This window comes from Schistosoma haematobium, chromosome 7 (assembly GCF_000699445.3).
Source record: "Schistosoma haematobium chromosome 7, whole genome shotgun sequence".
NCBI classification, from domain to species: domain Eukaryota; kingdom Metazoa; phylum Platyhelminthes; class Trematoda; order Strigeidida; family Schistosomatidae; genus Schistosoma; species Schistosoma haematobium.
The window spans coordinates 9,808,139-9,825,436 of NC_067202.1; the positions used below are offsets into that span (position 1 = coordinate 9,808,139).

A 17,298-nucleotide genomic window follows, 5' to 3' on the forward strand; every position below is an offset into this window, starting at 1 on the left:
ATTAAAACAAACACTGGTACAGTTGGTCATAATAATAATTGTTTTTATTAAACCAGTCGTGTTCTCGTGATAAATGTGAGTCACTATACGGTAACTAAGTAGGTAAGTTTGTGGGTAATTTAGTAGGTAAGTAAGTAGGTGTATAAGAAGAATAAATCAGGAGTTGGGTAAGTAGTTATTTATATAAGAAGGTAAGTATGTGGTTAAGTAAGTAGATAAGTAAGTAGATGTGGAAGGTATGTAATTAGATAACTAAGTAGTCAAGTAAGTAGAAAGGTAAGTAGGTAAGTAAGCAGGTAGGCACGAAGGCAGGTAGTTCAGTAGGTCTGTCAGTAACAAGGTAGGTCAATAAGTATTTAGGTAAGTAAGTAGGTAAGTAAGTAAGTAATCAAGTAGGTAAGCAATTAAGTGAGAAATTAGCTAGGTAATTGTGTAAGACGTAGGTGAGTGTGTTTGTATGTATGCAGTTAAGTAAGCAGGCCAGTAAGTAGGTAAGTAAGTAAGCAAATAAGTAAGTGTGTAAGTAAGTAAGTGAGTAAGTAAGAAAGTAAGTAGATAAATATTTACGTTAGTATGTCTGTAATTAGGAAAGTAAGTAGGTGTGTGAGTAAGTAAGTAAGGAAGTAGGTGAGTATTTAGATAAGTAGGTAGATTATTGATTAGGTAAGTAATAGTTAATTAAGTAGGTAAGTAAGTAAGTAAGTCGGTAAATCAATAACTAAATAACTAAGTAGTAAAGTAAATAATAAAGGACGTCAGTAAGTCGATAAGTAAGTAAGTATTTAGATCGGTATGTGTGTAGGTAGTTGAGTAAGTAATTAAGTTGTACGTAAGTAGTTGTGTAAATTAACAGGTAAGTAGGTAGATAAGGAAGTACGTAAGTAAATAAGTACGTAGGAACGTGAATAATTAAGTAGGTAAGAAAATAGGTAAGTAATTATGTAATTATGTTTTTGAGTAAGTAGGTAGGTATGTAGGTACGTAAATCAGTAGGCAGGTTTGTGGGAAGGTATGTAAATAAGTAGCTAGGTCAGTAAGCAGGTAAGAAAGTAAGTAACTAAGTAGGTAAGTAATTAAGTAAGTGAATAGCTAGGTAATTATGTAAGCAGTAGGTATGTGTGTTTGTATGTAAGTAGGTAAGTAAGTAGTTAACTAAGTAGCTATGCAAGTAGGTAAGTCAGTAGGTAAGTTAGTCGTTAGGTAAGTAGGTAAATATGTATGTAAGTAATTAGGTGAGTAAGTTGGTACGTAGGTTGATAATGATGATGTCACAGGTATTCAGTGTTTGACAACGCTTCTACCAGTAACACCTTCTAATATATTGCGTTCCCACCAAGAGAAATCAAAAGACAGAGTCGAGGAGATCGGAAGAGTATATTTGGCGATGACCAATATATCGGAATTCTGTGATCTAATCTGGCTAGCGATTGCGGTTGATGTTGAGCACGGCGTTACCACACGTGATCTGGTGCGGATGCCTGACCGAGCGCCTTCAGCTAGGTGAGTCCACTAAAACATATGGTCAGCATCCAATGTCGAAAACTTAGTGCTATTTATTTTGGGGATTTATTTACCGCTACAGATCACTCCCCCCCTAGTGGGGCAGTGACGACCCTAAGACGTGGCCAGCCAGAAGTTTAAACCCAACGAGTGTGTCGTTGGTAAACACTCTTCTGATAGCTTACTAAATTTAGCAGCGTCTGGTCGTCTTTCCTTACTATATGGGACGGAGGTACAACATAGTAAAAAAAGAAAATGTACAATGAAAATTTCGGATCCTCATAAACGTCATCGTTCTTTTCCAGCCGTCCTGGAAAAGAAAAAAGAAAATGTAAGTGCATGTCGAAATACACTCGTATGTGCGTAAAAACACAATGTCGGCGGAAAAAATGGAAAATAAACTCATGAACACGTAATAGCATTAAAAAAATTGTTTTTTTGTTGTGTTTTTTTAAATAGAAATAAAAATATATAAGCATATTAAAATTGTTTTTTTTAAAAATAATATAAAATGTCGAGAAGTGCCTTACGTGCAATAGTCGTTTAAATGTTCTGGAAATCTCACCCTTCTTCCAGAACGCGTCGTTTTAAGTTTATTTTCGGATACTGTCGAAGTATCATCGTGTGTGTTGGTTGTCGGATGAGGTATTGTAAGTGTCGGAGTCGTGTCGTTCGATTGTACCGAAGGAAAATCGACGTGGATAGGATTTCCTTCTAAATACGCTGCTTTTAAGCGATCGATGCTGATGCTATCGTTTGTTCCGTTCTTATCGACTATATAGTACTTAGATTCACGTTGAAGAACTTTGAAGGGTCCTTCGTATGCTGATTCGAATGGTCGTCGATGCGAGTCTCGACGAACGAAAACGTGTGTACTATATCGTAAGTCAGGTTGAACGAAAACATCAGTTGATTGAGGTCGAGTGAAAGCAGGTTTAACTGAACGCATTGCGTTTGTAAGCCTGTTCGTGTAGGAGGTTAGATCCATGTTCATTGAAGAGGATGAAGGATCCACGAATTCTCCTGGAAGTCGATGTGTCGTTCCATAAACGAGTTGAGACGCAGTGTATCCAATGTCAGCTTTCACTGCATTGCGGATACCTAGTAAGACGAGTGGAAGAGCGTCGGTCCACTGTGAAACGTTTGCTGCTGATAGCGAAGCTTTCAGTTATCGGTGAAAACGTTCTACCAACCCGTTTGCTTGTGGATGGTAGGCGGTCGTTCGGAAGCGAGTGATTCCTAAAAGTGTGGTCAGACGACGGAAAAGATCGGATTCAAACTGACGTCCGCGGTCTGTAGTGATGGTTGAAGGGCAACCGAAGTTTGCTACCCATCGTTCGACGAAGGTGCGGGCCACTGTTTCAGTAGTGATGTCCTTAATAGGTACTGCTTCTGGCCATCGAGTGAAACGGTCTACGCAGGTTAAGAGATAAGAGTATCCATTTGAATCTGGTAAAGGTCCTACCAAATCCAGATGGACATGGTCGAAACGGGCATCGGGAGTTTTAAACGAGCCTAAGGGACATTTATTGTGTCTGATAACCTTAGATTTTTGGCAGCTTACACAGGAGCGTGCCCACTCCCTCACGTCTTTATTCATTCCAGGCCAGCAAAACCGTTCTGCTATGAGCTTGATGGTTGCACGAACACCTGGATGCGAAAGTTTGTGCAATGTGTTGAAGACATTGCGTCGATAATGTTTCGGCACGATTGGGCGATCCCTACCTGTAGATGTGTCACAAAGTAGAGTTTCCTTACCTGTTCCCATCTGTTTGATGCGTAGTTTAAGTGTTGTGGACGATAACTCGTGCTGAAGATCACTGTCTTCTTTTTGAAGCTCGGCGAGTTTAAGAAGGTCGATTCCTTGGAAACTGTTCAAGGAAGTTATGCGAGATAAGGCGTCTGCAACTACATTGTTTGCTCCAGAAATATGTTGAATATCTGAAGTAAACTGCGAAATGTAGTCCAGTTGTCGAGACTCACGGGGAGAGTACTTGTCAGAAGAAGAGCTTAACGAGAAAGTGAGCGGTTTATGGTCAGTGAAAAGAGTGAATTCACGACCTTCGATGTAGTGTTGGAAATGCCGTACAGCACAATACATAGCTAGGAGTTCCCTACCGAATGTGCTGTACCTCGATTCGGTGTCTAGCAACCTTCTAGAGAAAAATGCCAAGGGTTGCCGGAGTTGTTAACCCATTGTTGTAAGACTCCTCCGATTGCTGAGTCGGATGCGTCTACTGCGATGCTAATGGGTGCTCGGGTGTCCTGATGTGCGAGCATTGTTGCTTTAGCAATCAGTTCCTTAACTGTGGAGAATGCTTTTCGTGAGGTGTCGTCCAAATTAATGGATTTCGCATTTCCACGAAGTTGGTCGGTCAGAGGTTTCATAAGTAATGCGCATTTGGGTATGAAACGTCTATAGAAACTTACCAGGCCGTTGAACGTGCGTAATTGCTTGACGGTGGTCGGTTCTGGGTAATCCAGAATGGCCGCCACTTTGGTCCTAAGAGGTCGAATGCCTTGAGCATCGATAGTGTGTCCCAGAAAGTCTAACGAGTTGGTTCCGAATTGGCATTTCTGAACGTTTACAGTAATGCCATGTTTTTGAAGTCGTTCGAAAACAAGATCCAGATGCTTGAGATGTGTTTCTCTGTCCGGACTTGCGATTAGACAGTCATCAACATACGCGTGTACGAAGTTGAGACCTCGAAAAACGTCGTCTATGAATCTTTGGAATGTTTGAGCAGCATTCCTTAGACCGAAAGGCATTCGCAAAAATTCATAGAGTCCGAAAGGAGTTATGATAGCTGTTTTCGGTATGTCGTCAGTAGCCATAGGGATTTGGTTATACGCTTTAACCAAGTCGATTTTCGAAAAGACAGTTGTACCTTTCAAGGTAGCTGTCAAATCGTGAATGTGAGGCAACGGGTAACGATCGGGAATGGTTTTCGCGTTCAATCGCCGATAGTCACCAGTTGGACGCCAATCGTTGCTGTCCTTTTTAGGGACCATGTGCAACGGAGATTCATATTGGCTACTTGACGGTCGTATGATTCCTAAGTCCATCATGTGATCGAATTCGTTTTTCGCTAACCTTAGCTTTTCAGGAGCTAGTCGTCGTGCTTTAGAGAATACAGGTGGTCCTGTAGTCGTGATGTAATGTGTAACGTTGCTGGTTACACACGGTAGTTTCGGTTGAGTTTGTTGTATCCCAGGGTACTTATCGAGTAGTGGTTGATAGAGTGGGTCTATCATATGTTTAACTGTGACTGGGGATACTCTACAACCAGTAAAAGAAGTTACGCAAACGGACAAATTAGTGTTTCCGTCTACTAGCCTCCGTTTGCGCGTATCGATGATCAGATTGTGGTGTTGTAGAAGGTCCATACCAATGATTGGTATAGAAACATCTGCAACAACGAAAATCCAGTGTATGGGTTTGCGTAAACCCACGTTAAGGTAAACGTACCGTTTGCCATACGTAGCGATCGGTTTTCCGTTTGCCGCCTGTAAGTTTAGGGTCGATTCGTGAAGTCGGTCGTTAGGATTTGCTGGGAGGACGCTAACTTCTGCGCCAGTGTCGACGAGGTAGCGAACTCTCGTTGTCACATCTGTGACGAATAACAGACGGCTTTGTTCGCCGGCTACGGTTGCCGTTAACGCGTGCCGGCTTGGAAGTTTCCCGAATTGTTTTTCGAATCAGTCGGTTTCGTGTTGGGAAAATTGCAGGGTTTTCTGCAATTTCTGGAAAACTTTCCATACTGGTTATGATACCAACACCAGTCGGGGTTATCTGTCTCTCGTGGTCTAGAGACAGATCGCTTACGAGAAATGCTTCTACGTGGTGTGCGCGATCTCTTACGGTCGGTACGAAGACTAAGATAACGCGTGAGTGTGTGATATAAGTCGGTTATATCATTCTGAGTCGTGTGAGGCTTTTCTTTGACTGAAAATACCTCGGTAGTAGAAGGTTTCGTAATTTCTAGAATGCGGTCGGCAGATGCAGCTAGCTCGTCTAAGGCGTTGTTCTGGAACGAGACCAGAACTGCTTGCACCTGTTGGGGAAGTTTTGATAAGAAGAGTTGTTTGAATAGACCTTCGTCGAAAGTTCTTGGGCCTATTACCTCTCTCATCCGTTGCAACATGTCTGTCGCAGAACCGTGTTGCAGGTCGATGTTATTGAAGAGTTGATCTAACCTTTGTCGATCGGTTAGGTCTCCTCGTTTAAGAATCGAGCGTTTTAAGATTTCGTAAGGATCGGAAACATCACTAGTAAACATACTAGGTGTTACGTACCTGTTGAATTCGCGCGGTAGTGCCTTGACTACTGCGAGGAATTGTGCACGTGTGTCGATCACGCCGTGCTCAGAGAAGTCGGCTTCTGCGTAGCAAAACCAGGCTTCAATGTTGTCGGGCCAGAAAGGCATCAGTTGAAACGAAGGTGGGGACAAAGTCTTAAGCTTGAGTACTTTAGGTGTCTGTTCAGTCATGATGAAGTATGAAGTACGATAATGAACGAGGGGAAAATATATATATATATATATCCAAGAAAAAACACGAAAAAAAATCACAATGTTTAAAAAAATAAAAAATAAGGCAATGATATATAAAAATCCCAAAAAGGAACAGACTCACAGTTGCAATTAGGTGTACCAGATCACGTCGGGCTCACCAATGATGATGTCACAGGTATTCAGTGTTTGACAACGCTTCTACCAGTAACACCTTCTAATATATTGCGTTCCCACCAAGAGAAATCAAAAGACAGAGTCGAGGAGATCGGAAGAGTATATTTGGCGATGACCAATATACCGGAATTCTGTGATCTAATCTGGCTAGCGATTGCGGTTGATGTTGAGCACGGCGTTACCACACGTGATCTGGTGCGGATGCCTGACCGAGCGCCTTCAGCTAGGTGAGTCCACTAAAACATATGGTCAGCATCCAATGTCGAAAACTTAGTGCTATTTATTTTGGGGATTTATTTACCGCTACAATAAACAGTTAGTTAAGTAGGTAGGTAAGTAAGTAGGTGAATAGGTAGTTATGTAAGTAAGTAATTGGTAAGTAAATAACTAGGTAAGTATGTAAGTAATTAAGTAAATATGTAATTAAGCGGGTAAGTGAAAAGGTAAGTAAGTGCTTAAATAAGTTCGGAGTTGGGTAAGTAAGTAGGTAATTATGATGTTGAATAAGTATGTGTGTAAGTAGTTACTTAGTATGTTTTTAAATAGGTCAGTAAGTAATTAAGTAAGTCAATAAGTAGGTAATTAATTAAGTAAATAAGTAAGTAAATAGGTAATGAATTACGCAGATAAGCTGTGACTGATTGCGCGGGCGCCAATTTGGTAATCCTTAACCATCAACACGAACCAACATCTCCATGTTTCACAACCACACAGTAACACAAAACTACACAGTACACTACCCGCCTTAATACTGTAAGAACAAACTTATGGCCATATGGATGAATTCGTGTGAAGCTGAAGAAACTACAGTATTAGATGTCTTGCTATTAAAAAGCATAGCTATGATCAGTCAGAAAAATGGATTCTGATAACATAGCTTATTCGTTATTGTTGTAACGGGATAACTGAAGGTTTTGATAAGCAGCGTATTTATCGACCGCTTCTGTGACACGTAAAACACGTAGTGGACGACCTAATGCCCTTGACTGGTCAAAATAGATAGGCTGAATCTCGTCCAATTAGAGGGTTCAAAATTTTCTCTACCCCGTCGCCAATTGTTGTAACGGGATGTGACACGGTTAGATGGAGCAGCGTTTTACCGATCGGTTGCAGTGACACACAAAACACGTAGTGGACGACCTAGTGCCCTGATTGGCCTTGCTTCGCTGTCTGTCCTAGCCAGTTGAGTCAAGAACACAAGTCACAGCCTCTGAGTTATGAATCATTGTATTTCAGACATACTCTATTTATATACCAAACAAACAACCCACATCGTACCATAAAATGGAAAACAACATTTACACAACATTTAACAAGTGAAATGGACATCGACCAATAGGAAATGTACATTTGAGGTCCAAGGCCACCATAGACTTAACACGATAATTATCGGTATATTTTTCCGACTATCCTAACAGTTATCGCTCATTAAACTACAGAAAATAATTTATACAGTTAACGCTTCCCTTTCTGAAAAAACACTTAAGAAGTGGAAGGGACAGAATTATGCCGGCATGACTTTGCACAGACTGCACTGCGGAAATTTTGGTCATTGCTTAATACAAGGAAAAATTAAGTGTATCGTGTCTTCGAAAGGTTCAAGTAGTCTTATGACATATCAGTATCGTACTTGCTTACAAAGTGCGTGCATGACGGCATGTCTTTGCCCAAGACTACCAGTAACCACTAGTTGGAACAGTGGAAATCCCAAAGATAAAGCCGTTATTATTCACTAGGTAGTCAAATTTGTCGGTGTGGTAGGTCAAGTATAATGTTTCGAATTATTTGAATTATAGTATGAACTAGGAATCCCAGAAATAACGTAATCGGATCAAGAAGTCTTAGATAGGCACGAACGAATGTACTGTATTTAGAATTCGAAATCAAGCACTCAACAAGTACAAACAAATTATCAGCTCATTTAAACACCACAGTCAAGTCAATACAAAATACATTTGGAAACATGTGGTTGATAGCTATTTGCTCCCAGTAACTGAAGCAAATCATGGATATATTCCCATTCTCTCTCAGTACTTCCGCTTCTGTTTTTGACTAGATGATCCGTAAAATATCGTTGATATGTTTAATGTATTGATTAGATTAATGTAAGTCGGACAGCTTGGATACAATTGTGAGTGAATTTGGCAACATCGTCCTTGGGGGACGTTCAAGATACGAGATATCGAACGCCACGCACTGACGTATTACTGAACAAAAACGGTCTCCAATAAAACTACTTACTTGACGTCAATTGTCATCTCGAAAGATCTGCAGAAATATATCTTTCTGTGCAAGGGTGGTTGTGTTAAGTTTTAATGGAGGTGACCTTTAGCTCATCATCTACTGCACGGACCTAAAATGAAGCATGCGTAGATGGCTGATGTCACCTTCCTTGTCTAAGTTGTGGTGATGAGTTTGGAGGTGGATGCTCTTAGGAAGAATATTGATCACCATTATCAGTTATATCCCGATGGCATGCATCTGATCCCTGTATACAGCGTTTAAGTCCAAATGAACAAAAATAGCCGACGAAAAGATAGTTTAGGACTGGGTACACTTTCATTCCTTCTACATACCGCTATGACAGACCTAGTGTATATATGTCATACAAGGAATTATCAAGAACAGGAGTTCTATCACCTGGTCTCAAAATTGTCTCAACTGCTAAATCATCGCCGAGCGTTCAAATCTCTTGACGAGGAAACGTTTCGAATTTTACATCCCACCTATGTAAGACTGTATCCAAGCAGCTAGCTCGTGTCTGGTAAAGGATACTAACTCCTATGAGCGTGTCCAGCGTGTGGGAACGAAATTAGTGAAGGCTCTTTCTAGACTCCCTTACGATGAGCGTTTAAAACGCCTAAATCTTTTCCCCTTGTCGTATTGTAGGACACGAGGTGACCTTATACTGGCATTTCGTATCTTTAATTATGATTTGGGTGTTAATATGTCTTATCTTTTTTCTCTCTCCAGCACTAATAATCTCCGTGGTCATAGCAAGAAGGTTCATAAACCAAGATCTAATACACTTAAAGTGGGGTCCCGTTTTCTCATCGAGTAGTCAATCATTGGAACGCCTTACCCGAACAAGTGGTATCAGCCCCATAAGTGAATAGTTTCAAGGAGAAGCTGCACCTTCACTGTAAGCAATGTGTCAGGATTAACACAGGTTCATCAATCTACTATCCTTATTACTGAAGACTGAAGCAGAACATCATCAAAGATTCGTCCTATATCATGCACCATTACGATGGAATCACTTTGGTTACTAGAAGGATGGAGGCTATCAGTTATGGTGTGGCTGGACTCAAATCAAATTTGAAAATGTCTTGATTTGACCGCTTCTGAGAAATCTTTCAAATCGTCGACGTGACGCACCAATCGTTTCACGACAGGTCGACCTTCAAGTGCTCAGTAACCTCCATCAGGGAGCGAAGCTACTGGATGGTTGCCGTTTGACAATGTCTCAGGCTGGTTTGTTGTGTAGATAGTTTTCTCAATTTGCCATATAATTTTGTCACTGATACTCACTGATTCAATCTACTTGGTCAGAATAAGTTCCTTGGTTCGTATGCTCTATCTGTGGTATATGAGGTACCCTACGATTTGAAGGCTTATGCTGTGACAAAAATGCCTTTCGATCAAACCTTGCACTGGTAACATTCAAGCTCACTTTCGGCCAGTTTGATGAGAAAACTTTCCACATGATCTTCAACAGTTTTATTCTTCCCCGTTTAGAGTACGGAAACAGTATTTCCTCCCTCACTTCATGAGGATAAGGACACAGGAGCGTATCTAAAGGCGAGCCGCAAAATCAGTTCGGGGACTCAAATTCAAGCCTTGTGAAAACGCCTCCGATCACTAAACATTTACCTATTAGAGTGCAGGCGTCTAAGAGGTGACCTAATGGCTTACAGTGTTCTTAACAATTCTGAACATCCCCTTAAACACCTGCTTAAGTTTAGCTCCAACACAAACCTGAGGAGTAACATCCAGAAACTGGAGACACAACATAGTAGAATGGACTGTAGACACGACTTGTACTCCTTAAGAGTTGTCAAATGCTGGAATTCGCTGCCGGCTGAGCTGATCTAAGCGACTTCGCAGGAGTCCTTTAAGAGGAAACTTGATCTGTTCTTAAGAACTAAGAATAATACCATACTATGATTTATCAATTTCTTTTCTCCTCTATTGTCATTAATATACCTAGGTTCCTGCCTGGAGGTATTGGTGATCCACTTCTAATAGACACGGAAGACCGTTAAGCGAAAGCTTCTATTTCGTCCATAACCGTTTGAGGCGTTTCCAATTGTAATAAGCGACTCGATCAGTTGGCTGTAATTGTTGTTGGAGTTAATCCCTGATGAGATGCCTGTGTATTCTCAACTCAATCGGCTTCTGATTAACTGTAACTGCCCAATTAGATGTACTGAACCAAACGATCGACCAGTTCGTGATTTCAAATCGAAGTCCGTTTTTATCTTACTGTGTTGCTAATCCAAATCTCCCGATTGTGAGGAAATTTTGGCCTAAAGGTCTAACCCACAAGGTAGTGGAGCATCGTGAGGAGATGCAGTCCCATGGTAGCCGGTGACCAAGAAATTGGTTCATACGCCGTCTGTTCCCACAGAATACTAGAGCCCATGTGCAACATTGATTTGGGATCCGGTTAAAGCGCCGGACATCCGCTTTTCGTCCTCATTTTCATAAACAACACCCACGCCACGAGAAGGCAGTGAGTAGGACTTCCCTTGCAGAGGCTATATACGCGTGACCGTGTGAGAGTATTTCGAGAGGGAGGGCGAGTCCACCACTCTCGGTCATACCAGGGCATTTGGGGGCAAGCAGTTCAGCATACCGTATGATTATGGACTATTTACTAACCTGCTAGTGGGTTGTGTTAATTTTGATTACTGTCAGGAATCCTAATAATGTGTGTTTAGGTGTATTTTGTGATGGCAATATATAATCTTTAGGTTTCTATCTTGTAGTGTTTCTTAAGATTCCTGAACCTATTCAGGACTAATCTAATATGTTGCGATTGACGCTCCATTGTTTTGTAGATGCTGTTTTCCGTCACTTGCTTTTCCTGAATCTGAAGTAAGCCCTCTTCAAAACCTAGCGTCACTTATCAGATCCTAAACAACATGATTTTAGTTGGAGATGCTCACTTTCTTACTAGGCTTCATAACTTTGAGATTTTATCTTCCGAACCAGGTTAGTTTACCTCATTTTTTACTTCCCAGTAAACATCACCCCATCCACATCTGATTACTTACAAAACGAATTCAAAAACTTGTCCCTTAAGTTTGATCATTTGTATGCTTCTACACATAAAAGTAAAGTAGAATTCCGTATCCTGACCTATAAGACCTTAAAGTTCTTCAGGAACTCGACTCAGAACTGCATTCATTAGACAGAACCTTTACTGTGGACAAACGCTTGGAATCTTTCGCGCCACTCACAGATATTAAAAAAGGGACAAATATCCGCACTGTAAGTTCATAATCGTCACCGTCAAGTTTTCATTTTGTTGTGAGATAAGGTGCTAAGGTGATTTTACACCTCATTCTAAACAGTAAGACATAATCCTAAGTGGTTTCTAAAATTCTTAAAAAGCAGGTAGTAATATTCCCGAACGTAACATATACATTGGGAAGTGTTATTAAAATCATACAGGGTACCAATCATGGATGCCTAGTTCGGTAGTGACTTTGTTAAATTGAATTTATCCCAAATATTTTCTATCACTATTACAACACAAAAATGGAGCCGTAGATATTTTTAGTAAAGTTTATCTCAATGATGGCGCACAACTTTGTTCAACATTATTGGTTAAAGTCTACGCATTGGTGCAATAAGAGACAAAAAGCTACGATTAGGACAGTTACTTCCTCAAAACTTTGAGCCCCATCAGTAAATGTCAAATATCCAGAGATCAGATATCAGGATATAGTATTATGAACTTATCTGTTGGATTTAAATAAATTTGTACTATCTACTCGATAAGTGCTTCGATAACGCCATGAAATAAGGTTGGTGACTTTTTAAAATCATCAGTGAGTAGTTTGCATAGTCCCATCAAGTACTCGTGCTTCAGTAATTTTAAGTGATTTCATCGTAAATTGAATGGTACATCTTACTCCATCTATGTTAATGGAATTCTAATCCCTATTTGGTTTTGTTTTCATTAAGACATTGCTAATTGTTTTGATTAGTGCGATGTCATCTTTATAACCTTACATTTTGTATGCAAATGTATCATATCTATACAAGTGGTTCTGTAAAAATTGGTGTTTCAAAAGTTATTATTTGCAAAACCATCCATCCGAATCATAAACTGCACTTATGATCAAGTTATGAATGGGTTCTCTGACGTGTTCTAGTTGAGATTCCGTGATCTGTATAGTGAGCCTATCATGAAATAAGACATAAACTCATTAATGACGTTGAACGAGGATCGTGCTATATCGTGAACGAAATGTTACTAGAAACGTGGACCATTAAGTCTCGACTTATTAGTTAAATGGTATCGTACTTGGTGCGAAAACCAATGACTGGACTCAGTTCTTCACGTGGTCGTTGATGTGTACTGCTACAATGTTCTATGGCAAAACAGCACCGTTTTATAATGTTGCATGATTTCCTGGCTTACACCATTTCGTGAAATAAACTCCCAAAAGTACTGTGTTTACTAGTATTTGAAGTGTGAGGCGAAAGGATTAAATCTTTACTTCTCGTTTAGTAAACACTAACATTCCCCAAAACATTTGATCCTTAGGTTTCAGGACTTTTATCTGATTCTAAGTTATGGTGATGAAATTATTATGATGAAATCAACCCTATTGTCTAATTCATTTTTGAGTGCTTCTTGGCAAGTTTTTTGGTTTCTGATAAGTATTGTGGACAATCAACCTCTATATTATTAATTTGTAGATAAAGTATCAAACAGACTTAATGATGACTTTAAAAGAAAAACCTAAATCTTCTTAGTTTGGCTACTGGACAAGATAAATTCATACATGATGAACTGGTTAGAGATATAAAGACATTACGTACACGCATAAAATCAATAAAAAACAAACCTAAAAGAAAGCAAACTATGTAAGTGCAATGTGTTGTTAATGTGAAAAGTAGCTTATATTTTACAAACTTATTGTCCCAGCAGTTCACTCATTCATGTAGTTAACATTTTAAATCTTATTTCAAGAGCTTTGGAAATCGTTAAGGAAAGAAGATAACACAGTCGTATTACATACTGGTAGGCAGTCACGTGTACTTCTGTCATACAACTAGGTTGCTATGGTAAACTCATTTGTTCCTGTTTTCGTCTTCATCACATGACGATTACCAATGATATTCTGTGGGAGAAGTTTGAAAAACCTCACACGTGATTCATATACCGAAATTTAGCTACTTTATGAAAACCAAGTTATCAGGAGAATTAAATGGTGGTTTTCTATAAAGCAAACTTGCTGACTGTTTGATACGTCGCGTATTTCATATTGCTCATAATTACTGAGACTGGAAATCCCAGCCATTCGCTTGATGGTATTCTATATAGGGCCATTTATCGACTCATCCGATACTTATTTGGTAACGAGTTTGACATTTTAAGAGCAACAGAACCCTGACGCCCATTTTATTTCTTATGCAACCATCATGGTTTGTAAAACCAACAACTTTCTCGTAATTCCTTATCAAGTAAAGTCAGTAGCGCATATATATATATATATATATATATATATATATATATATATATATATATATATACGTCACTCAATCTACTCACCTGTCGATAGACAGTCGGTAACTCGATACAGTAAAGTGTTGACCGGTAAATATTATGTGAACTTTCTATATCCGTGCTAAAGATAGTTGTTAATGGAAAAGTTATTGTTCAAAAAGTACGTCAAAAGTCAGTACACTTCTGAAGTATCTAAAAGGAAAGGTCATAAGTATTCCTGGCTACTTGTTCCTAAGGAAGGTCTGCTTGTGACTCATTATACGTTGCCGTTTGGGAAGTTACAGTTACTGGGGCTGTTCTTATGTTCGATAGAGAATTTTACTGTGAATAGCAAAATCAATATGCAAAGCCACCTTACCTTCACAAGTTCCGCATAAAGCCCACTACTTGCCAGAATGGAAGAGGATACATGGGATTTATAGTCATTCAAAGGAAATGTTCTGCTTCCGTTAAATCCCTGTCAAATTGGTTTTCCTCTTTGGACCACGTTATTTCAGGTTGAGATTGTTATATGACTGACTCAGCGTTCAGGTAATAGATAATTTAGGGGCTAAATTGATTGAATGATAAAAATACAAACACTATTTAAATAACCCAGTATATATGAATCAGTATAACTGATTAATTAAAGTAGATCGTGATCCACTACCTTGAAATAGTTATATTGTGTACTTACAATATGTATCAGTCCTGCAATCTGACCAGGGATATTAAGCGTGCAGCTGTTTAAATAATATAAATATGACCTGACTAATGAAAGTGCGCTATTTACGGTACGTCAGAGGCTCTAGTCTCTACGGTGGGAGCTCAAAGAGCAAGTATTCTCGCCGTTTGAAGTCGACTGGGTCATTTCAACCGTCATGTCAGTGTAGTGTCTGTCAGTTTGAAGTGCTAAAATTTTCGTTTATTACTATTTGGCGCTTGTCACTACTTTAACCTTATGGCACTTGAAATGTCTACCACTAATTTCAACAGGTATTGTCAAGAATGGTATGCCCAAAAACTTGGAAGAATAGTTCAAAATTCGTCCTGTGTTATATTGAGGTTTAATACTAACGAGAGTCAACTGGCAAAGAGTCTAGTTGAAAAACCTTTACTCCGCGGTTTTTGAAACATGGAGATTTCGGAACTATAGCACTGACTAATACCAGAGTAAGTTGAAATTTTTATCTAGTTTTCTGTGTTGAGTGAGGTACTGGTTTTGATAGATATGGCAGCTTTTTAGTAACTGTCCACTGAATTATATGTTTTATGCAAGACGGATTCGTGTGATTGCCTTTGTGCTACATATATATTGTATAAAAATTGTTTTAAAGTTTGGTAGTTTTTGACTAGCTGAGCCTACGGAATCAGTCATATCAAAAGTAAATCCACAAAATTTGCTCTTTCGTTTAATAAGCTGTTTTTGGCATCATTTTGGAGTTGTTTTAAAACATTTCATATTAGAAGGTCCCATACAGTACATTATAGATGTAAAATGACTGGGTTGTAGAGTCAAGTGAGTTACCTTTTATTAAAGGGATATTATATATACGTCATAATTTTAAATATCAACTATGCGTAACACATTAAATTGTGCATCCTTTCAGTGATACGATAGTTATGTGGACTAATCATCCGAATAATTCACAATAAGCATGTAGTCAGTTGAACTCTGAGATAGATATTCCATTTCCTAAAAATCTTACCAATATGTACAACATTACATACAGTGAGTAATAAGGTTATGAGTAATTATCTCTTTAGTAACTTCGGATAGTTCAGAAACATAGATCCTCCTATATTTAAAAGATACAGTAGTATTTCTTGACTGACCATACGTCTGTTCAGTCACTCAGTGTTATGCAACGCAGACCCTGGCATATATGTGAATAGGTTTCAGTCGACACACCACATTAATACGGAGAGGAAATTACCAACTCGAATTGTGATAAAAGTAGTAGTCATGGAAAGAAGTATAAGGTTTCTGTAGTAAACTAATATTTTTCACATTTGTTTGCTGTAACTGAAATCTTAGGAAGTCCTAAGTCACGAGGCAGTATGGTTTTGAGCATTTTAGTCTCTTTTCAATAAGGCGAAATTTTCCGTGAATTTCCTGGATTGAGAGGACTCTTTGTCCTAACCTTTTCCGAATTAGTTTAATTAAATCTCGAATTTTCAATATCTGGTTCTTAGAAAATCGTGAACAGTTGCCTTATGTCGCGATCACTCCCTTTACCATATCTTTTGCTTTCGCTGTCTATACCCACTACGTGGACATTTTTGATTTTGTGTCTAAGTCGTCTTCGCTCGTCACTGTGTACCCAGTTTGGTGGGATGAGCTTCAGAGTAACTATCGATTCACTGGGGGCCATCAAAATTCTGATTTTTAACCTTTTGGTTGACTCACTGGTATATATCACCTCAGTTTTCACAGAAATTTGGATATCGTGTCAACCCTCATCTCAGTGAACATCAATCTGACAATTGACTAATTGATTCTGTCGTTCAGGAAATATACTGTTGAATAAAGCAAGAACAAATATTGGTGCAGAATAGTATGAATTCATATTATTTCATACTATTCTGCACCAATATTTGTTCTTGCTATTTAAATTCATAAAGGAACCAATTGCATGAAATATACTGTTGACTTTTTTATCATTAAGCTGGGCTCCGAGGGCTTTCATGCTGTGTTTAGTAAGACGTAGACAAACACGTGCTCGCACAAGATCGTAGTTTAAGTTTAGACATGTGCTCCCGAATGCGTGATCGTTTATTGAGCCTCTCTAACCAATAGCTGATGGTAATATGGTCTATTTGAGTCCATCGAGTTGATTTCGGTGGTCATCATTTCAGACGATATCTTTATGTTTTAGGATTACACTTGCTAAGCATAAGCAATTGTCTAAGCATGGTTGTCGGTGTCTGTTTGCTTATTTGAGGCACTTGAATCACTAGTGTCTCCTACTTTGGTTTAGATTTCCAGTGAGCCATCAAGACCTGTTATGATTACGACATCTGAGCATTTGGATCTTCGAAAGTAGGGAAAGCTTTTTGTAAAATCTATCTTCATAATTCCGATTTCTTACTCCTCTATTTAGTTGGACAGTGCATAAGCGACTGTCCATTAATTTCAGCTTCATTCGAACTTAGTACTACATCTACACCAGCGACGCTACACAAAGTAGCAGTTTCAACGGCAGATACATAAAGAGTAAATATCCCCGGTTCTCTAAGCTGATTTGGTAAGGTTAGGCGAATGGCCGCACTTGAATAATGTGTGCGTGTTTCGAAAAACGTATGTTAATGTCAAGGGATTTTTCGATTGTTTGACAGTATAAGCTGCTTTTTGAGTACGGACGCAAATACTTAATCAATTAA

General features: G+C 39.1%; 1 protein-coding gene across 1 annotated transcript; it reads left to right on the forward strand.

The window, feature by feature from the left end:
- Positions 1 to 9,264: 9,264 nt before the first annotated feature.
- On the forward strand, positions 9,265 to 13,023 carry MS3_00000772 (uncharacterized protein). The gene is made up of 3 exons (XM_051208414.1): positions 9,265 to 11,405; positions 11,435 to 11,527; positions 11,560 to 13,023. The coding sequence occupies exons 1-3, from the start codon at positions 11,336 to 11,338 to the stop codon at positions 11,694 to 11,696; spliced, it is 300 nt and encodes a 99-aa protein (XP_051064380.1). The 5' UTR covers positions 9,265 to 11,335; the 3' UTR covers positions 11,697 to 13,023.
- Positions 13,024 to 17,298: the final 4,275 nt, after the last annotated feature.